Below are 23,273 nucleotides of genomic sequence, written 5' to 3'. Positions count from 1 at the left end.
GCTGGTCACCATAGCAGCACCCACCTGTAGCACGCGCTCCAGCAGGTACAGTATATCTCTCTGGTCACCCCCAAACCAATTCTTCCTTTGGCCGCCTCTCCTTCCAGTTCCCTGCTGCCAATGACTGGAAGGAACTACAAAAATCTCTGAAACTGGAAACACTTATCTCCCTCACTATCTTTAAGCACCAGCTGTCAGAGCAGCTCACAGATTACTGCACATAGCCCATCTATAATTTAGCCAAAACAACTTCCTCTCCTCCTACTGTATTTATTTATTTATTTTTGCTCCTTTGCGCCCCATTATTTCTCTCTCTACTTTGCACATTCTTCTACTGCAAATCTACAATTCCAGTGTTTTACTTGCTATATTGAATTTACTTCTTTTTTTTTACTTGTGTAACTCTGTGTTGTTGTATGTGCCAAACTGCTTTGCTTTATCTTGGCCAGGTCGCAATTGTAAATGAGAACTTGTTCTCAACTTGCCTACCTGGTTAAATAAAGGTGAAATAAATCAAAATAAATAAATCAGCATTTGTGGGTTTGATTACAGGCTCAAAATGTCCAGCAACAGAACTTTCTTCTGAAACTCAGTCTATTCTTCTTCTGAGAAGTTATTCCATGCTATTCCATGCAAAAGATTGCCAAGAAACTTAAGATCTCCCTTCACTGAACAGCTCAAACTGTCTGTAATCAAAATATATAGAGGAGTGGAAGGCCCTGGTGCACAACTGAGCAAGAGGACAAGTACATTAGTGTCTAGTTTGAAAAACAGACTCCTCACAAGTCCTCAACTGGCAGATCCATTAAATAGTACCCGTAAAACACCAACGTCAACAATGAAGAGGCGACTCCAGGATGCTGACCTAGGCAGAGTTGCAAAGAAAAATCCATATTTCAGACTGGCCAATAAAAAGAAAAGATTAAGATGGGCAAAATAACAGACACTGGACAGAGGAACTCTGCCTAGAAGGCCAGCATGCCAGTTGCCTCTTCACTGTTGTCGTTGAGACGAGTGTTTTGCTGGTACTATTCAATGAAGTTGCCAGTTGAGGGCTTGTGAGGTGTCTGTTTTTCAAACTAGACACTAATGTACTTGTCCTCTTGCTCAGTTGTGCACCGGGGCCTCCCATTCCTCTTTCTATTCTGGTTAGGGCCAGTTTGCGCTGTTCTGTGAAGGGAGTTGCTGATGCTCCAGATACTCAACTAGTCTGAAGAAGGCCAGTTTTATTGCTTCTTTAATCAGAACAGTTTTCAGCTATTCTAACATAATTGCAAAAGGGTTTTCTAATGATCAATCAGCCTTTTAAATGGATAAACTTGGATTAGCTAACACAACATGCCATTGGAACACAGGAGTGATGGTTGCTGATAATGGGCCTCTGTACGCCTATGTAGATATTCCATAAAGAAATCAGCTGTTTCCAGCTACAATAGTCATTTACAACATTAACAATGTCTACACTGTAACTCTGATCAATGTGATGTTATTTTAATGGACAAAAACTATGCTTTTCTTTCAAAAACAAGGACATTTCCAAGTGACCCAAAACCTTTGAACGGTAGTGTACATATTACCTCAATTACCTTGACTAACCAGTGCCACTGCACATTGACTCTGTACCGGTACCCCCATTTGTTACAATTTTCTTCTTCCTCATTTGAGGAGGAGTAGGAGAGATCGGACCAATGCGCAGAGAGGTAAGTGTCCATGTTGATACTTTATTATCACAAGAACACTAAATAAAATAACAAAGGAGAATGACCGAAACGAAAACAGTCCTGTCTGGTGTAGACACAAAACAGAAAACAATCACTCACAACTCAAGGGTGAAAAACAGGCTACCTAAGTATGGTTCTCAATCAGGGACAACAATTGACAGCTGCCTCTGATTGAGAACCATACCAGGCCAAACACAAAAATACCAAATCATAGAAAAACTAACATAGACAACCCACCCAACTCACACCCTGACCATACTAAAACAAAGACATAACAAAAGAACTAAGGTCAGAACATGACACCATTATATAGCCTTGCTACTGTTATTTTACTGCTGCTCTTTAATTATTTGTTATTTTACATTTTTTACTTACCAATTTTTTACTTAACACTTATTTTTCTTAAAACTGCATTGGTGGTTAAGGCTTATAAGTCAGCATTTCACTGTAAGGTCTACACCTGTTGTAATCGGCGCATGTGACAAATAACATTTGATTTGATTTGAAAACACACATTGAAAGCCAAAAGTTGTTGGTTTTGTGACTATTTACATTTTGTGTCTGTGTGTTTGTGCAGAAGCCGTACGCGTGTCAGATCCCTGGTTGTGTAAAGCGCTACACTGACCCAAGCTCCCTGCGCAAGCACATCAAATCCCATTCCTCCAAAGAGAGGCAGTTGAGGAAGAAGGTCAGTATGGAGCTGCCTGGACTCTGCTCTTAACAGTTATACCTGATAATCAGCTCCATCACACTTTGCAGTCAAAGTGTGACTGCAGTCTCAATGTCTATTTAGACTCTTTAGACACACTCTCACTCTCTCTCTTTCACTGCCTCTTAGTTTCCCCATTTACTGTACGTGATGGGGACACTTCTGTTGTATCACAAACACATTCCCTCGTACAGTACACTATGCCTACACATACTATTGTATACATCTTCTCTAGTTAGTTGATTTGCTTTGCTGCGTTGTAATACTCAGACTATTAAAGTTCCTGTTGATAAAAATCATCCTCATTAACTCTATCTTCGAGTTAAGGTTATGTAACCATAGATACTGTACAACCAGCCACAGGAGGTGAGTTGTTTCTATTTTTAAAAAAAGTACAGTTTACAAATGCGCGCTCCCACATTCACAGCTTCTTTCATTAGCAAGTGACTTTATTCTCTGCTTGCATTTATGCTGATCTCTGTATATCTGTTTCTATGTGATTGGTCTTAAGCTGAGGTCATCTATTGACATGAGCCAAGAGGCATTAACGGACTGTCTAACCATCCAACCCCTGCTACCCAGCCTCTCTCCTCTGGACATGATTAACAGCAAGCTGGGCCAATCACCAATACCTTCCCTAGATCTCTACACAGGTAAGCATTTTTCACATGCATTGATGGTATCTTTAGGACAGTAGTTCTGGCAAATATAGCCTTACTAGAATGTGAAAGCCATGGTTTCATACACTTTATATACAGAAGTATGTGGACACCCCTTCAAATGAGTGGATTCGGGTATTTCAGCCACACCCGTTGCTGACAGCTGTATAAAATTGAGCACAAAGCCATGCAATCTCAATAGACAAACATTGGCAATAGAATGGCCTTACTGACGAGCTCAGTGACTTTCAACGTGGCACCATCATAGGATGCCATCTTTCAACAAGTCAGTTCGTCTAATTTCTGCCCTTCTAGAGCTGCCCCGGGTCAACTGGAAATGCTGTTTGTGAAGTGGAAAGTCTAGGTCAACTACTCAGCTGCAAAGTGGTAGGTCACCCAATCTCACAGAACAGAACCGTAGAGTACTGAAGCGAGTAGTGTGTATAAATCAAATCGTCTGTCCTCGGTTGCAACAATCACTACGAGTTTCAAAGAAGAACTGTTCGTTGGGAGCTTCATGAAATGGGTTTTCATGGCCAAGCAGCCGCACACAAACCTAAGATCACCATGCACAATGCCAAGCGTCGAACTGAGGGGTGTAAAGCTCGCCTCCATTGGACTCTGGAGCAGTAGAAACACGTTCTCTGGAGTGACGCTTCACCATCTGGCAGTCTGGCGGACAAACCTGGATTTGGCGGATGTAACTGTAACGTTTGGTGAAGGAGGAATAATGATCTGTGGCTGTTTTTCAACAGTTTTGGGAAGGCCCTTCCCTGTTTCAGCATGACAATGCCCCCGTGCACAAAGTGAGGTCCATACAGAAATGTTTTGTTGAGATCAGTGTGGAAGAACTTGACTGGCCTGCATAGAGCCCTGACCTCAACCCCATCAAACACCTTTAGGATGAATTGGAATGCCAACTGCGAGCCAGGCCTAATCACCCAACGTCAGTGTCCGACCTCACTAATGCTCTTGTGGCTGAATGGAAGCAAGTCCCCACAGCAATGTTCCAACATCTGAAGCATTCCCAGAAGAGTAGAGGCTGTTATAGCAGCAAAGGGGGGAACCAACTCCATATTAATGCCCATGATTTTGGAATGAGATGTTCGACGAGCACATACTTTTGACGAGGTGTCCACCTACTTTTGGTCATGAAGTGAATGTTCTTATACTCCTTAGTTTGAGTCTGAGTTAGAGGCTTATGCTGTGTGTAGCATTGTTCGGTGTATCCATATCTCTCCTTTGTTGTCTGTGTTTGATAGATCTGCTGACCAGTGGGCAGTCTAGCCACTGTGTGTCTCTATCCATCCCTTTCCCTCCAGCTGTTCCACAGGGCCAACCCTCCTCAAACAGCTCACACCTGGCTCTGCTGCGCCCCCAGCAGGACAGTTATAGGTATACAGCCACACAGCATAAAGACTATTATTAGTCTTCTAGTCTTTTAATTTTTTTATTTAACCTTTATTTAACTAATCTATTTGAGTTCACCACATATGTTTTTTCAGCTGTGAGTCAATTCTAGAGTTTGTTTATTGTTGTTGCCGGTTTTACATTTATATGGGGAGGGAACTTTTGCATTTAGGATAAACAATTATTATTCGTAAAATTGTGTTTTTCCTATGGTTAGATTATTACAATTCATAGGCAGCTGTCACAACCTGGACCATGCTAAACTTCCCTGACTTCTGTCACTAAGTATGTGTTGCCGTTGTGGTTATGTGGAAATAGTTTTCGAAGACATTTATGGTGAGACCATTTCCATTTTAAAACTATATGTGCCTAATATACTGTAATTCTGTTTTAAATGTAAAAAAAAGTGTAAGAGAAAGTCTTGAACTAGAAAAGTGGATACCATTCATCATAGTCATATTTAGTCACATATTTATATCGCTGTAATGAAGTATTCTCACCATAAATGCAATAATCAATTTATAATAAACCAGTGGATGCGGCTGAGGGAGGACGGCTCATAATAATAACTGGAATGGAGTTTAATGGATGGAACGGAGTGACTGGAATGGTATCAAACACATGAAAACCATGTTTTTGATACCATTCCATTCACTCCATTCCAGACGTTATTATGAGCCTTTCTCCCCCCCAACAGCCTCCACTGTAATAAACATATAGGAGAAGGAGTCATACAAGGATGTCTATAATTGCATTCAATGTTCCTTCCTTGAGACTGAGAATTCAGTCATTTTTCCAGGTCTTGTGTAAAGTTTGAAGAACTTACATTTCATGTGTTTCACAGTTATGACAAGTGCTGGCTAATGAACGTTCTGAAGTCATTGCCTTAAGAACGGTCTTTCAGTCTCACTCCCAATGATTTATCAAATCTAATGTTTTTGGTCACATACACATGTTTAGTTGATGTTATTGCGCGTGTAGCGAAATACTTGTGCTTCTGGCTCCAACAGTGCAGTAATATCAAACAAGTAGTATCTAATATATACACTAGATGACTGACAGGGGGCGCTGTTTTGAAGCCCTCGCAGCTCTATCTTGGCACCACCGCCGGTGAAAAAAAGAGATTTTGGAAGCTATAGAAATGCATTTTTAATGTCACCATTTGTTTTTGCCACCTTTATTCTATTACAGACACCTTATAGCATACTTTTAAATGACATTATGTAAGATAAACATAAAGATAAAAAAACACATATTACATTTTTTTTACTTAAAGTATAATTTTTTGGAATGTTCTGTTACTGTCCTCACTACAACAACAAAATACTTAAATATGTGTACTATATATACAAAAGTATGTGGACAACCTTTTCAATTTGTGGATTCGGCTATTTCAGCCACACCCGTTGCTGACAGGTGTGTAAAATTGAGCACAAAGTCATGCAATTTCCATAGACAAACATTGGCAGTAGAATGGCCTTACTGAAGAGCTCAGTGACTTTCAACGTGGCACCGTCATAGGATGCCACCTTTCCAACAAATCAGTTTGCAAAATGTCTGTCTTGCTAGAGCTGCCCCGGACAACTGTAAATGCTGTTATTGTGAAGTGAAAACCTCTATGAGCAACAACGGTTCAGCCGCGAAGTTGTAGGCCACACAAGCTCACAGAACAGGACTGCCTAGTGCTGAAGTGTGTAGCGCGTAAAAATCATATCTCCTCGATTGCAACACTCACTACCGAGTTCCAAACTGCCTCTGAAAGCAATTCAGCAAAGAACTGTTCATCAGGAGCTTCATGAAATGGGTTTCCATGGTCGAGCAGCCACACATAAGCCTAAGATTACCATGCACAATGCCAAGCGTCAGCTAGAGTGGTGTTTAGCTTGCCGCCATTGGAGTCTGGAGCAGTGGAAACATGTTCTCTGGAGTGATGAATCACGCTTCACCATCTGGCAGTCTGACGGACGAATCTGGGTTTTGCGGATGCCAGGAGAATGCTACCTACCTCAATGCATAGTGCAAACTGTAAAGTTTGGTGGAGGAGGAATAATGGTCTGGGGGTGTTTTTCATGGTTTGGGCTAGGCCCCTTAGTTACAGTGAAGGGAAATCTTAACGCTACCACATACAACATTCTAAATTCTGTGCTTCCAAATTTGTGCCAACAGTTTGGGGAAGGCCCATTCCTGTTTTAGCATGACAATGCCCCCGTGCACAAAGTGAGACCCATACAGAAAGGTTTGTCGGTGTTCGAAAAACTTGACTGGCCTGCACAGAGCCCTGACCTCAACCCCATCAAACACCCTTGGGATAAATTGGAATGCCGACTGCAATTCAGACCTAATCGTCCAACATCAGTACCCGACCTCACTAATGCTCTTGTAGCTGAATGGAAGCAAGTCCCCGCAGCAATGTTCCAACATCTAGTGGAAAGTCTTCCCAGAAGAGTGGAGGCTGTTATAGCAGCAAAGGGGGGGCTAACTCCATATTAATGCCCATGATTTTGGAATGATATGTTCGACAAGCAGGTGTCCACATACTTTTGGTCATGTAGTGTATAATTTTGTCTTTGTAGTATTCTATTCATTCTACTGCTCCTTAAGGGGACTTCAAAGCCTCTCACTGACCAATACATAGCTTCAGCAATCAAGGGTTTATATACATCATTGCTCTTTCCCCTTCTGGGTTACCGATTAACAGCGTTCTTGGTACTCTGCAGGGCACAATTATATCTTTATATAGTGACAGACCTTACCTAGTCCTGTTGAAATCTACACTCCCTTTAACATACTCTATTGATGGCTCCTGGCAGATACTTTTGTTCTGTCTCAGTGTGTCTAAGACATTGACAGGCAGATACAGTAGGGGTGTATTTAGTCAGCCACCAATTGTGCAAGTTCTCCCACTTAAAAAGATGAGAGAGGCCTGTAATTTTAATCATATGTACACTTCAACTATGACAGACAAAATTAGAAAAAAAATCCAGAAAATCACATTGTAGGATTTTTAATGAATTTATTTGCAAATTATGGAAAATAAGTATTTGGTCACCTACAAACAAGCAAGATTTCTGGCTCTCACAGAAATCACTTTAAGAGGCTCCTCTGTCCTCCACTCGTTACCTGTAATAATGGCACCTGTTTGAACTTGTTATTAGTATAAAAGACACCTGTCCACTACCTCAGACAGTCACACTCCAAACTCCACTATGGCCAAGACCAAAGAGCTGTCAAAGGACACCAGAAACAAAATTGTAGACCTGCACCAGGCTGGGAAGACTGAATATGCAATAGGTAAGCAGCTTGGTTTGAAGAAATCAACTGTGGAAGCAATTATTAGGAAATGAAAGACATACAAGACCACTGATAATCTCCCTCGATCTGGGGCTCCACGCAAGATCTCACCCCGTTGGGTCAAAATTATCACAAGAACGGTGAGCAAAAATCCCAGAACTACACGGGGGGACCTAGTGAATGACCTGCAGAGAGCTGGGACCAAAGTAACAAAGCCTACCATCAGTAACACACTACGCCGCCAGGGCCTCAAATCCTGCAGTGCGAGACGTGTCCCCCTGCTTAAGCCAGTACATGTCCAGGCCCGTCTGAAGTTTGCTAGAGAGCATTTGGATGATCCAGAAGAAGATTGGGAGAATGTCATATAGTCAGATGAAACCAAAATATAACTTTTTGTAAAAACTCAACTCGTCGTGTTTGGAGGACAAAGAATGCTGAGTTGCATCCAAAGAACACCATACCTACTGTGAAGCATAGGGATGGAAACATCATGGGGCTGTTTTTCTGCAAAGGGACCAGGATGACTGATCCGTGTAAAGGAAAGAATGAATGGGGCCATGTATCGTGAGATTTTGAGTGAAAACCTCCTTCCATCAGCAAGGACATTGAAGATGAAACGTGGCTGGGTCTTTCAGCATGACAATGATCCCAAACACACCGCCCGGGCAATGAAAGAGTGGCTTCGTAAGAAGCATTTCAAGGTCCTGGAGTGGTCTAGCCAGTCTCCAGATCTCAACCCCATTGAAAATGTTTGGAGGGAGTTGAAAGTCCGTGTTGCCCAGCAACAGCCCCAAAACATCACTGCTCTAGAGGAGATCTGCATGGAGGAATGGGCCAAAATACCAGCAACAGTGTGTGAAAACCTTGTGAAGACTTACAGAAAACATTTGACCTCTGTCATTGCCAACAAAGGGTATATAACAAAGTATTGAGATAAACTTTTGTTATTGACCAAATACTTATTTTCCACCATAAATTGCAAAAACATTCATTAAAAATCCTACAATGTGATTTTCTGGATTTTTTTTCTAATTTTGTCTGTCATAGTTGAAGTGTACCTATGATGAAAATGACAGGCCTCTCTCATCTTTTTAAGCGGGAGAACTTGCACAGTTGGTGGCTGACTAAATACTTTTTTGCCCCACTGTATGTGTTTTAATGGCATCACTGATTGCATAATGTTCGACTCTCTGACAATGTGTCAGACAATGGTGAATAGATGGTTATATTTCTCATCCATCCCGTTAATGTGGTTTGGTTTTTTAAACGTGTTCACATCTACTTTCTGTGAAGAGAACCTGCAGGCCCAGTTGCATCTGTTGGGCAAGCAACTTGCTATTTTCTATTCACTTTGAGTTCCCGTTGGCACAGTCCCTGTAGCCATGACTGATTCAAATGCCTCTCCCCTTTTCTCTATTTTTTTCTCATCTGCAACAAATAAGTACTTAAACATTGGTTGTCATGGCTTTATGGCAGTAGGCTCATAGTTAGAACAATCTGATTAAAATAAAGCACACTTTTCTCCCATTGTGAAAGACTCCAATAGGCTTTTTGTGGCAGGCTGCATCTCAGCTGTGAAGAGAGTTGTTGAGAAGAGGTTTTACAGGTTGGGAATTGCCAGCAACACTGTTGCCTGTTCAGCTCACAAAAAAACATAACTTTGTCCATGCACTTCAAAGGCGGTGAGAAGGAGGGTTTTCTGTCGTTTTGGGCAGCCAGATGCTCATGGCTTCTCACTGACACTGATTGTCCTGGTAGCAGCGGTAGGCCGCAGCATTCACCACAGGATTCTAGGTACACAATCAGCCATTGAAAGCGTTGGTCATTGGTCTCAAGGGCCTGCATTAGTGGAAGCTATAGGCACCAACTTGAGTGGCTCAGGAATTCAATAAGTGAATCATAAAATCTGAAAAATACCATTCAGAGGCTGTGGGAAGAGAATTGCTGTTATTACCTTTCTAGATGTTAAATCGATTGTAAAATCCCTGTTGACATTTTCTTCACTGCCTTTATGTGATTTTGTTATTCACTCATTCAACCTGTTCATCGTTATTCCCTTAATCAATTGCATTATAAACACCTCAATTATTTTAATTACACTTGTGCCAGTAAGAAAAATGAAAAAGGTTTACAGCTACACAATAAAAGCATTCAACCAACTCATTGTTTTGCCTTCTGAAGCATTTTCTTATCTCTTACTTTCTGATGCTTAGTTTGGGAAGAAAAAAAAAATCCAGTCTGGGCAACAACAAAAAAACAAACAGGTCATTAAGATTTCTCTCACATTCCGTCTGCTAAATAAGAAACTTCTATCTGTGCTTAGTTCAAATTGGTTATTTAAAGTCGGGGAAGTGTGCTATGTTACTATGCCTCAGTTACGAAGTAGCTGCCTCTTAAACAGACGTCTTCTTGTCAGTGTCTGTCACACCCTGACCATAGTTTACTTTGTATGTTTCTATGTTTTGGTTGGTCAGGGTGTGATCTGAGTGGGCATTCTATGTTACATGTCTAGTTTGTCCAGTTCTATGTTCGGCCTGATATGGTTCTCAATCAGAGGCAGGTGTTCGTCATTGTCTCTGATTGGGAACCATATTTAGGTAGCCTGGGTTTCACTGTGTGTTTGTGGGTGATTGTTCCTGTCTATGTGTTTTCACCAGATAGGCTGTTTAGGTTTTCGTTACGTTCATTACGTTCTTTATTTTTGTAGTGTTTGTATTGATTCGTGTTTTACGTTTGTTTATTAAAACATGGATCGCAATCGACACGCTGCATTTTGGTCCGACTCTCCTTCTCATACAGAAAACCGTTACAGAATCACCCACCACCAACGGACCAAGCAGCGTGTCAACAGGCAGCAACAGCAGCGAAAAGAGGAGATACATAGTAAGGACTTCTGGACATGGGAGGAAATCCTCGACGGGAGAGGACCCTGGGCTAAACCAGGGGAGTGTAGCCGCACCAAGGTGCAGCAGGAGAAGGAACAGAGGCAGCAGCAGCAGGAGCAGCTGCAGTGGGAGAGGCTGCACCACCTGGAGAAATGGACATGGGAGGAGGAACTGGACGGTAAAGGACCCTGGGCTCAGCCTGGTGAATATCGCCGCCCCAAGGAAGAACTGGAGGCGGCGAAAGCTGAGAGGCGCAGATATGAGGAGGCAGCACGACGTAGCGGATGGAAGCCTGAGAGGCAGCCCCAAAAATGTCTTGGGGGGGGGGGGGGGGCTAACAGGGAGTATGGCTACGCCAGGTAGGAGACCTGGGCAGACTCCCTGTGCTTACCGGGGGGCTAGAGAGACCGGACAGGCACCGTGTTATGCAGTGGTGCGCACGGTGTCTCCAGTGCGGGTGCATAGCCCGGTGCGGTATATTCCAGCTCCGCGTGTCGGCCGGGCTAGATTGAGCGTCGAGCCTAATGCCATGAAGCCGGCTCTACGCAGCTGGTCCCCAGTGCGTCTCCTTGGGCCGGCTTACATGGCACCAGCCTTGCGCTCGGTGTCTCCGGTTCGCCTGCATAGCCCAGTGCGGGCTATTCCACCTCGCCGCACTGGCAGGGCGACCGTGAGCATTCAACCAGGTAAGGTTGGGCAGGCTCGGTGCTCAAGAGCTCCAGTGCGCCTGCACGGTCCGGTCTTTCCAGTACCACCTCCACACCCCAGCCCTCCGGTAGCAGCTCCCCGCACCAGGCTTCCTGTGCGTGTCCTTGGCCCAGTACCACCAGTGCCAGCACCACGCATCAGGCCTACAGTGCGCCTCGCCTGTCCAGCGCTGTCGGAGCCCTCCTCCTCTCCAGCGCTGTCGGAGTCTCCCGCCTGTTTAGCGCTGTCAGAGCTTTCCGCCTCTACAGCGCTGCCGGAGTCTCCCGCCTGTTCGGAACTGTCAGTCTGCAAGGAGCTGCCAGTCTGCAAGGAGCTGCCAGTCTGCAAGGAGCTGCCAGTCTGCAAGGAGCTGCCAGTCTGCAAGGAGCTGCCAGTCTGCAAGGAGCTGCCAGTCTGCAAGGAGCTGCCAGTCTGCAAGGAGCTGTCAGTCTGCATAGAGCTGCCAGTCTGCAGGGAGCTGCCAGTCTGCAAGGAGCCGCCAGAGCTGCCAGTCTGCAGGATGCCGCCAAAGCTGCCAGTCTGCAAGGAGCCGCCAGAGCTGCCAGTCTGCAAGGAGCCGCCAGAGCTGCCAGTCTGCAAGGAGCCGCCAGAGCTGCCAGTCTGCAAGGAGCCGCCAGAGCTGCCAGTCTGCAAGGAGCCGCCAGAGCTGCCAGTCTGCAAGGAGCCGCCAGAGCTGCCAGTCTGCAAGGAGCCGCCAGAGCTGCCAGTCTGCAAGGAGCCGCCAGGGCCGCCAGTCAGCATGGAGCAGCCAGGGCCGCCAGTCAGCATGGAGCAGCCAGGGCCGCCAGTCAGCATGGAGCAGCCAGGGCCGCCAGTCAGCATGGAGCAGCCAGGGCCGCCAGTCAGCATGGAGCAGCCAGAGCAGCCAGTCAGCATGGAGCAGCCAGAGCAGCCAGTCAGCATGGAGCAGCCAGAGCAGCCAGTCAGCATGGAGCAGCCAGAGCTGCCAGTCAGCATGGAGCAGCCAGAGCTGCCAGTCAGCATGGAGCAGCCAGAGCTGCCAGTCAGCATGGAGCAGCCAGAGCTGTCAGTCAGCATGGAGCAGCCAGTCAGCATGGAGCAGCCAGAGCTGCCAGTCAGCATGGGGCTGCCAGTCAGCATGGGGCAGCCAGTCAGCATGGAGCAGCAAGAGCTGCCAGTCAACCAGACTCTTCCAGATCTGCCAGTCGACCAGACTCTTCCAGATCTGCCAGTCGACCAGACTCTTCCAGATCTGCCAGTCGACCAGACTCTTCCAGATCTGCCAGTCGACCAGACTCTTCCAGATCTGCCAGTCGACCAGACTCTTCCAGATCTGCCAGTCGACCAGACTCTTCCAGATTCTCCAGTCAGCCAGGATCTGCTAGATCCAACTATCTGCCTGGGCTTCCTCTCAGTGCTGGGCTTCCTCTCAGTGCTGGGCTTCCTCTCAGTGCTGGGCTTCCTCTCAGTGCTGGGCTTCCTCTCAGTGCTGGGCTTCCTCTCAGTGCTGGGCTTCCTCTCAGTGCTGAGCTTCCTCTCAGTGCTGAGCTTCCTCTCAGTGCTGAGCTACCCATCAGTCCCGAGCTACCTCTGTCCCGAGCTGCCCCTCTGTCCCGAGCGGTCATTAAGGAGGGTAACCTATCTAGGGACGCTAAGGAGGTGGACTAAAACTATTATGGAGTGGGGTCCACGTCCAGCGCCAGAGCCGCCACCGCGGACAGATGCCCACCCAGACCCTCCCCTATAGGTTCAGGTTTTGCGGCCGGAGTCCGCACCTTGGGGGGGGGGGGGTACTGTCACACCCTGACCATAGTTTACTTTGTATGTTTCTATGTTTTGGTTGGTCAGGGTGTGATCTGAGTGGGCATTCTATGTTACATGTCTAGTTTGTCCAGTTCTATGTTCGGCCTGATATGGTTCTCAATCAGAGGCAGGTGTTCGTCATTGTCTCTGATTGGGAACCATATTTAGGTAGCCTGGGTTTCACTGTGTTTGTGGGTGATTGTTCCTGTCTATGTGTTTTCACCAGATAGGCTGTTTAGGTTTTCGTTACGTTCATTACGTTCTTTATTTTTGTAGTGTTTGTATTGATTCGTGTTTTACGTTTGTTTATTAAAACATGGATCGCAATCGACACGCTGCATTTTGGTCCGACTCTCCTTCTCATACAGAACCGTTACAGTGTCTTTTGACTGAAAGAGCTGTCAGTAGTTTGAGGCAGAGTGGAGTTCACGGCATCATGATATTGTGCAGTCGGTATGCAGATTAAATTATAGTGAGCTCCAAAAGTATTGGGACAGTATTGGGACAGTGACACACTAAAATAATTGGTTGGATGCATTTGCTATTTGTTTTGGTTGTGTTTCAGATTATTTTGTGCCCAATATAAATTAATGGTAAATAATGTATGGTGTCATTTTGGAATCACTTTTGTTGTAAATAACAACATAATATGTTTCTAAACACTTCTACATTAATGTGGATGTTGCCATGATTACCGGGATTATGATATTTGTATGTCTAACTTTCTCACTCATTATTCACGATTCATTCAAGATTATCCGTAGGCTAATCATGGAAACATCCACATTAATGTATAAGTGTTTAGAAACATGTTATATTCTTATTTACAACAAAAGTGACTCCAAAATGACACCATACATTATTTACCATTAATTTATATTGGGCACAAAATAATCTGAAACACAATCAAAACAAATAGCAAATGCATCCAACCAATTATTTTAGTCACAAGCTTGATGTTGTCATTGCGTTCTATGAATATGGGACCAAATGCTTAACGTGTTACTACTTTAATACACATAAGTGAATTTGTCCCAATACTTTTGGTCCAATAAAAGGGGGGGACCATGTACCAAAAGTGCTTTAATTTCTAAACGGTTCTCCCAATATGGTAGAAAATACCTTCAAATTAAAGCTGGCAGTATGCACTTTAACCTCATAGTCATTGTATCGTTTCCAATCCAAAGTGCTAGAGTACAGAGCCAAAACAACAACAAATGTGTGACTGTCCCAATACTTTTGTAGCTGACTGTATGTCTCATTTTAACAGCCTGATATTCACTATATTTGAAACATTTCAGGTTTGTTGATAGGTCCACCCACCAACTCAACCCCGGGTCCCACCAACACCAACTGCCTGGCCCCTCCAGTCCTCACACTCACCATCCTACTGTCTTATCCCTAAAGACCAGCACACCCCTGAATCATCCCAGTCACACCCCTGTAGTAAACACAGACCAACACCCAGGTAAATGACACCTACTAACTACAGGCACCTCATATGTTCGCTGCATCTATTATGTGTTAATGTGCTGAGTTGGTGATATCCTTCATTGGAATGTCAAAAGTGACATTCGATAATGCATCACAGAGATCTTCATAGAATTACACCTGCACCTACAAAGGGGCTTCGCTTATTGACTGTGGAAATGTGCCTGGGGAAAGAAAACAATGGTACAATTCCTCTGGGAAATGTATACTCCGCAATGAGAGTTATTGTTTGTTTTATTATGAAAAAGTCTATTAAAGATTTGTGTGGGTGGTTTGACATTCTGTAAGTTGATCTTGGCTTATTTCTATCAGTTGTGTAGCTGGTGGCTGATGTTCTTCTACGTAGGAAAGAAGAAGCAGCTTCACTCTCAATCATAGCTTAAAATAGATATCACTTTTTCCCTACTGGACAGCAGTATTTAATGTTGACAAGGTGTTCACACAAGCACGCTGTGCACCATTTCTGTAGTTTTTATATATCAGATGAATAATAGTTCTTCAATAAGATGCCATGGTGATTGTAATGGTTCACAGAACTAACTATTATTACTTTTATCTATACCGTATTTAGAGAAAGATATGAACTCTGGTTTTAATATGTCTATGTATGTATGTTCCCACTGGGCACACACTTGTTGAATCAGCATTGTTTCCACATAATTTAAATAAAGTGTTGTTGAACCAACGTGGAAAAGACGTTGAATTGACATCTGTGCCCAGTGGGTTGCCTGTTTGTATATAATGTGTTCATGTTTATTGTTCACCTGCCCGGGGACGTAGATTATGTAAATGAGCTGTTAGCTCTGGTGCAACACATCACCTCTCACTTCTGAGACTTTTATGTTTTGTTGTAAATTGTCCCTGTTCAAATAAATCAAATGTATAAATTAAATTAAAATAAAGCCAAGTTGCTTCTGAAGAAATAAAAATGAATGAAGATGAAAATAGGGAAACATCAGAGAATGAAAACAGATACTACAGTCTCCCCCTTCATCTATTCAGAAATTAAAATAACAAGAAGTACCTGTTCTTTTCCTCCTCAGGTTTTAGTGGTCAGATCCAGATGGTGTACTCTCCATTATACAATAATGGTACACATAAATACACCAAGCAGACAAACTCCTGTCACCTGATGGAGATCCCAGAGTTTGATGATAGCCTTTCTCAAACATTCCCAACTCAGAACAGACTAGACATCTCCCAAAGAGCTCTGTCTGGGCTCACAGGTAATAAAGAGACACAAAGGACAATACAGTACATTACGGATCAACATGCATTCATTTGCATCTATCTTATAATAATGACTCTGTGTGTTATTGTTGCATCCACAGTATATGACCTGCAGGGTGCATCACAGGATCTGCTTGTTAACCCAGTGCCAGTGATGTCAGAGGATGCTTATTTACATGTCAGTGCAGTGGACCGTTGCCCTAGCCAGCTCTCCTGTATCTACACTGAGGGGTGACGTCAGCAAATCTACCTCTTTTCTAAAACAGATACTCTGTAATACAACTCGTACAACAACTATATTGTTCTTCAGCAACATGTTCCTTGACATTGACCTGAGTGTGATGCCCATCTTGGGTGAGAACTGTAGACAAAAGGGGACATTTAGTAGCTTTAATTAAATTGGCAAAATGAACATGTCCACATCACTTATTAACTGATATTAGTCAATGAACATTGTTTTCATCATGGCAAGTCATGATAATTCTGACATCTTTAGATGCTGTCTTCATTCAAGTCAGTATCATCAGATCTCAGAGTCTAAGCCCACAATGAAAGTGCCTCCTAAAGATTGTATATTGAGATTTAGAGGATGTTTTTATGTTTACATTAATTGAATGCATTTGTACAGTTATATCAAAATATTGTCCCTCCTTTTATGGAATTACACAATGTAAATACCATAAGAAGCACATTGAAGGCATATGTGTGTTGTTCTTTTTCAAATGGGTGTTGTTCTTCGTAGCATATGTATTCATTTCATGAAACAGAATGACCTTTGATAAATCAAATATATTTTTGTGCGAATATGTTGAGGAATCTGACTTGAATTGGTTGTTTTTTTAATAAAAAATGTATGATTAAGCCTAGAGAATATTTGAGTTTTTTGTAAGAAGGTGAAAAGAAAGCTTGTCATTTATTACATTTAGTTGCATTGGTAGATGATGAAACCCTGAGACATTTAATTTGGTCCTAAACAATAGAAATTGTTAATTAATGACAAAGTAATTTATATTACAGAAGTAACCCCAGTAAAAAATCAAAAAAAGGCCCTTTATTGGTTGGATGGAATAAAGCAATTATGTATTGAAAGGCATTGAGGGACCATTATTTAGACATAAACTATAAAATGTCCCTTAATAACATAGACATTTGTCTATTAGTCTAATAATTTAATGAGATGATGTATATCACTAAAACACAATCTTTTTTATACATGATCTGTCTGTATCTTTCAAGCTTAGATTGTCTTAAAAATCACAGATGTGTGTGTGCGCGACAATGAGAGTGGGAGCGGGTTGCCTCCTTTCTTTGTTATCTCAACCACTCTTTACCACCTAGTGGTGCACGGTAGTCCCGCTTTGGGAAAACAACTTGATTCAATGAACTAATGCGATTATTAATACTGTTTTCCATGTTGTAATGTGCACATAATGAACTATTCTATGACAATACTTTTATCCGCAACTTTCATACATTAGATTAAATTACACATGAACAGTACACCCCTATCCACCTCAATGTTTCCAGACGTCCCACGCTCTACAGCAGAGCTGATGAGTAAATTGATGATTCCATATATTTATGATAACATCCTCCTTAATTAATTGCAATACCGCTTATAATACTAAAGCTGGTTTTCTTGTATCTGTCTTTTATTTTCTCAGCAGCACACCCATCCAACACGCCATCATTGTAGCTCCTCCTACAGAATACTCAGGTTAGGTTGCGCCCGGTGAGTTTTATAGCAACTGTTGCCCTGTGAGGCAGCGCCATAGTCACCGTAGTCCTGGCGACTGTAACCCACCAACAACAACAACCTCTCGTTCCATCATTACCACCACACCATCCTCATCCTCATCAACCAGTCCTCAGCCCAGGTTTGAATATACTTACTATTTATACCAGCATGTGTTTTCTCTAATTCACGCCAAATGATTATACTTTATAAAATGTCTACCGTGCTATTTTTGTCATAAGCAAATTCATATCTGCTCTCCTTTATTATGGTTAGCTAGCTGAGATAACGTTAACGTTATTTCCTTCCAGGTAACGCTAGAAAGCAATGTGCTTATTTGCGAAAGTAGCTAAACTAGCAAGCTAATAAACAACGTTTATACGCAAAATAAATGTTTTATGTTGCTAGCTTGCTAACGTTAGATATTCTATCCGAGTTTGCTGTGGCTCATCGGCCGTGCAATGACAGCTAACGCTAGCTAGCTTGTTTTGGCTAACGCTAGTTAGCAACTAGCTAGATACAGTCAGAGCAGGTGTCTGATTTGTGTGTTTCAATGACCATCGCCAACTTCCTGGTATGATGGCTGTCAAGATACCGCACATTTTCAGTAATATTATACGAAATATGGGTAGTTACTTGCTTTGGCATTTTAAATCAATTCGAGCTACCATGTTCATTCAGTAATTATTGCTAATTGAGGTTAGCAGTAGCTTTTCCCTTTTGTCTTTGCTTGCTAGCATACACTTGGTTAACCAGCTAGCTTCCTTTGTAGCTAGCGTTGCGGAGCAGGTGCCACAAAGGCTTCGGTAGCTAACCCTGTGTTAAGCGAGAGCGGCTAGCCAAGTTAGCTAGCTAACTACTTTAGCTAAACCTTTCAATGGTTATTGATTTCAGATGTTTTTAGTTGAATGTGTCGTCACAATCCATTACCCGTTAACCAGCTAGCTAGTTTCATAAGTCATAACCTATCTAGCTATGGCTAGCTAGCCAGTTTGAAATGCCTATGCTATGGCACAGAGCACTATCTAGCTAACGTTAGAATTGTTTAAAAAGTAAAAGAAACGATAGCTATCGCATTGACATTTAGCTACAGTTGTAGTGTGTGTGTCAGAGAGAGATGGAATTGTGCTGTGAGCAGGTAGAAGAGTGAAGTTGATACTGTCTTTAAGACAAATAATAAATGCAGTCATCTATCAAATTTCTTTAATTGACAAGTTACATTAGGCTAATAACTGCTGTTTGGCAGATCAAAAACAAACTGAACCTGATGATGACAGGTGTTGTTTTTTTTAAGTTATTATTTTTTAGTTACTTGTGGGGTTGGGTAGGTAGCTAACTGATTCAGCTGCGTTCTGGACTCACTGGCTGTGTTCCCCTGCTCAGATGTTGCATGCATCAGCCAATGGTTGCATGTTATGTCATCGACTGTGTCATTGACTGACAGATTGCTATAACATATGATATGGTTGGCTGATAGGTAAAATACCTATCCAGGCGTTGTAAGATCTGGCAGATGTCAGCAACAGTTGGACAGAGGAACACACCCACGGATTCCACCAAGCAGGGGAAATGTGGCCTAAAACTTACTGCAAATGACAGTCATGTCTCTTTTTCTCACAGACATTCATGGCACGGAATTCGCGGTTCATAACTTTTGAATATTAAATTCTAACTGGGATTGTACCTGGGGTTTTCAGATGTCATTTCGTTAGGCCTACATTCTCAGACCCTCCTTGAAAACGGAGAGCGGTATAGAGTAGAGGTCGACCGATTATGATTTTTCAACACCGATACCGATTATTGGAGGACCAAAAAAGTCGATACCGATTAATCGGCCAATTTTTTACATTTGTAATAATGACAATTACAACAATACTGAATTAACACTTATTTTAACTTAATATAAAACATCAATAAAATCAATTTAGCCTCAAATAAATAATGAAACATGTTCAATTTGGTTTAAATAATGCAAAAACAAAGTGTTGGAGAAGAAAGTAATATGTGCCATATAAAAATATGTGCCATGTAATAAAGCTAATGTTTAAGTTCCTTGCTTAGAACATGAGAACACATGAAAGTTGGTGGTTCCTTTTAACATGAGACTTCAATATTCCAAGGTAAGAGGTTTTAGGTTGTAGTTAATATAGTATTTATAGGACTATTTCTCTCTGTACCATTTGTATTTCATATACCTTTGACTATTGAATGTTCTTATAGGCACTTTAGTATTGCCAGTGTAACAGTATAGCTTCCGTCCCCCTCCTCGCCCAGGTAGTGGGCTCGAACCAGCCACACTCGAAGCATCGTTACCCATCGCTCCACTAAAGCCGCGGCCCTTGCAGCGCAAGGGGAATAACTACTCCAAATCTAAAAGCGAGTGAAGTTTGAAACAGTATTAGCGCACACCCAGCTAACTAGCTAGCCATTTCACATTAGTTACACCAGCCATTAGGCTGATAGGCTTGAAGTCATAAACAGTGATGTGCTTGCGAAGAGCTGCTGGCAAAACGCACGAAAGTGCTGTTTGAATGATTGATTACGGGCCTGCTGCTGCTCAGTCAGACTGCTCTATCAAATCAGACTTAATTATAACATAATAACACACAGAAATACGAGCCTTTGGTCATTAATATGATCGAATCCGGAAACTATCATTTCGAAAACAAAACGTTTATTATCTCAGTGAAATACGGAACCGTTCGGTATTTTATCGAACGGGTGGCATCCCTAAGTCTAAATATTCTTGTTACATTGCACAACCTTCAATGTATGTCATAATTACGTAAAATTCTGGCAAATTAGTTCGCAATGAGCCAGGCAGCCCAAACTGTTGCATATACCCTGACTCTGTGTGCAATGAACTCAAGAGAAATGACACAATTTCACCTGGTTAATATTGCCTGCTAAACTGGATTAGTAGTTATAACTAGTGATTATGATTGATTGTTTTTTATAAGATAAGTTTAATGCTAGCTAGAAATTTACCTTGGCTTATACTGCATTCGCGTAACAGGCAGGCTACTTGTGGAGTGCAATGGTTAGAGCGTTGGACTAGTTAACTGTGCGGTTGCAAGATTGGAACCCCTGAGCTGACAAGGTGAAAATCTGTCGTTCTGCCCCTGAACAAGGCAGTTAACCCACAGTTCCTAGGCAGTCATTGAAAATAAGAATGTGTTCTTAACTGACTTGCCTAGCTAAATAAAAGGTATAAAAATTCGAATAAAAAAATGGAATAATCGGAAATCGGCGCGGATTGTTATGAAAACTTGAATCGGCCTTGATTAATCGGCCATTCCGATTAATCTGTCGACTTCTAGTATAGAGTCGCCGGGACAATGAAAGGGGCAGCAGACAGTCAGGTTCTTAAAGTGGGAATTATTATTGTATCTGGAATAGACTGGGTGGCGTTGTAGTAATTATCAGGGCTATATCCCAGTTCTCTCCACCAACGCATCATTAAAAAAGCTTTGAACACCCTTTTTACTCTCTCAAACCTCTGCAATTTGCATTAAGGTGCACCACACTTTTTATTAATCTGCAACATGGAAATATCCTAGCCATCTTTGCACTGAATGCTAGTTTGGTGTTTGCTCAGTCAAGAGCGGTGTATAGGCCTGCTGCCCAGATAAAAAAAAAAATGTTATATCAATTATAGGCTACATTATTGTATAATTGTTCACAGCAAATTGACAATGAAAGTGTAGAGACACATGGATCTATATAGATGATCAGTTCCTCCTAGTGATTTTGAGGCTCTTATGTCCTCTTGGATGATCATTATAGACGGATTTGGACCCCTCTGCGAGGAAGGGAAAGCACCAGGTTTCTTTACGTTGCATTATTCTTCTTTACAGTCAGGTCCACTGGGAGTTCGCTGCAGCCAGCCGCAGCCCTCTGGCCCTGCTAGGGGAGAGGAACAGGTGTGTGTGGAGATGTGGGTCTCCTGACCCTAATTGTTTGAGAGCTCCCTCACATTACCTTCCCCAGACAAACAAGCCAAGAAATGACTGTTATAGTGTCTTCAGAGAGTATTCACACCCCTTGACTTTTTCCACATTTTGTTATTACAAAATGAGATTAAAATGTAGTTGATTGTCTTTTTTGTGTGTCAGCAATCGACACAAAATGCTCTAATGTGAAAGTAGAAGAAAAATTCTAAAATGTGTAAAACAGAATAATAATATGTGTGTGATATATACAGTGGGGAGAACAAGTATTTGATACACTGCCGATTTTGCAGGTTTTCCTACTTACAAAGCATGTAGAGGTCTGTAATTTTTATCATAGGTACAGTTCAACTGTGAGAGACGGAATCTAAAACAAAAATCCAGAAAATCACATTGTATGATTTTTAAGTAATTAATTTGCATTTTATTGCATGACATAAGTATTTGATCACCTACCAACCAGTAAGAATTCCGGCTCTCACAGACCTGTTAGTTTTTCTTTAAGAAGCCCTCCTGTTCTCCACTCATTACCTGTATTAACTGCACTTGTTTGAAAATTATGTCATGGCTTTAGAAGCTTCTGATAGGCTAATTGACTTAATTTGAGTCAATTGGAGGTGTACCTGTGGATGTATTTCAAGGCCTACCTTCAAACTCAGCGCCTCTTTGCTTGACATCATGGGAAACTCAAAAGAAATCAGCCAAGACCTCAGAAAAAAATATTGTAGACCTCCACAAGTCTGGTTCATCCTTGAGAGCAATTTCCAAATGCCTGAAGGTACCACGTTCATCTGTACAAACAATAGTACGCAAGTATAAACACCATGGGACCACGCAGCCGTCATACCGCTTAGGAAGGAGATGCGTTCTGTCTCCTAGAGATGAACGTACATTGGTGCCAAAAGTGCAAATCAATCCCAGAACAACAGCAAAGGACCTTGTGAAGATGCTGGAGGAAACAGGTACAAAAGTATCTATATCCACAGTAAAACAAGTCCTATATCGACATAACCTAAAAGGCCGCCAAGCAAGGAAGAAGCCACTGCTCCAAAACTGCCATAAAAAAAGCCAAATGTTCTCTGGTCTGATGAAACATAAATAGAATTGTTTGCTCATAATGACCATCATTTGGAGGAAAAAGGGTGAGGCATCCCAACCATGAAGCACGGGGGTGGTGGCATCATGTTGTGGGGGTGCTTTGCTGCAGGAGGGGCTGGTGCACTGCACAAAATAGATGGCATCATGAGGGGGGACAATTATGTGGATATATTGAAGCAACATATCAAGACATCAGTCAGGACGTTAAAGCTTGGTCGCAAATGGGTCTTCCAAATGGACAATGACCCCAAGCATACTTCAAGATTTTTGGAAAAATGTCTTAAGGACAACAAAGTCATGGTATTGCAGTGGCCATCACAAAAGGTGGTCCAAAAATCACCCAATTTATTGTGGAAGCTTGTGGAAGGCTACTGAAACGTTTGACACAAGTTAACCAATTTAAAGGAAATGCTCCCAAATACTAATTGAGTGTATGTAAACTTCTGACCCACTGCGAATGTGATGAAAGAAGTAAAAGCTGAAATAAGTCATTCTCTCTACTATTATTCTGACATTTCACATTCTTAAAATAAAGTGGTGATCCTAACTGACCCAAGACAGGGATTTTTTACTAGGATTAAATGTCAGGAATTGTGAAAAACTGAGTATAAATGTATTTGGC

General features: G+C 42.4%; 2 protein-coding genes across 3 annotated transcripts in view; both read left to right on the top strand.

Annotated features, from left to right (window-relative positions):
• LOC139421918 (zinc finger protein GLIS3-like) overlaps nt 1-16,675 on the top strand; it is a 36,770-nt gene extending 20,095 nt beyond the window's left edge. Inside the window, exons 5-10 of the mRNA XM_071173054.1 lie at nt 2,299-2,409; nt 2,942-3,083; nt 4,352-4,484; nt 14,449-14,615; nt 15,682-15,864; nt 15,970-16,675. Coding sequence (XP_071029155.1) covers nt 2,299-2,409; nt 2,942-3,083; nt 4,352-4,484; nt 14,449-14,615; nt 15,682-15,864; nt 15,970-16,103 — 870 coding nt within the window. The 3' untranslated portion in view covers nt 16,104-16,675. The remainder of the gene's footprint in view (nt 1-2,298; nt 2,410-2,941; nt 3,084-4,351; nt 4,485-14,448; nt 14,616-15,681; nt 15,865-15,969) is intronic.
• A 987-nt stretch (nt 16,676-17,662) lies between these two features.
• The window catches only part of LOC139422868 (transcription factor RFX3-like), a 68,410-nt gene continuing 62,799 nt past the window's right edge, over nt 17,663-23,273 (top strand). For both annotated transcript variants that reach the window (XM_071174294.1, XM_071174295.1), the window contains exon 1: nt 17,663-17,745. The gene's annotated coding sequence lies outside the window, so the exon portion shown is untranslated. The remainder of the gene's footprint in view (nt 17,746-23,273) is intronic.

This window comes from Oncorhynchus clarkii, chromosome 12, assembly GCF_045791955.1.
Source record: "Oncorhynchus clarkii lewisi isolate Uvic-CL-2024 chromosome 12, UVic_Ocla_1.0, whole genome shotgun sequence".
Taxonomy (NCBI): domain Eukaryota; kingdom Metazoa; phylum Chordata; class Actinopteri; order Salmoniformes; family Salmonidae; genus Oncorhynchus; species Oncorhynchus clarkii.
The sequence above is the reverse complement of the archived record's forward strand: the minus strand, read 5'-3'. Positions and strand labels throughout refer to the sequence as shown.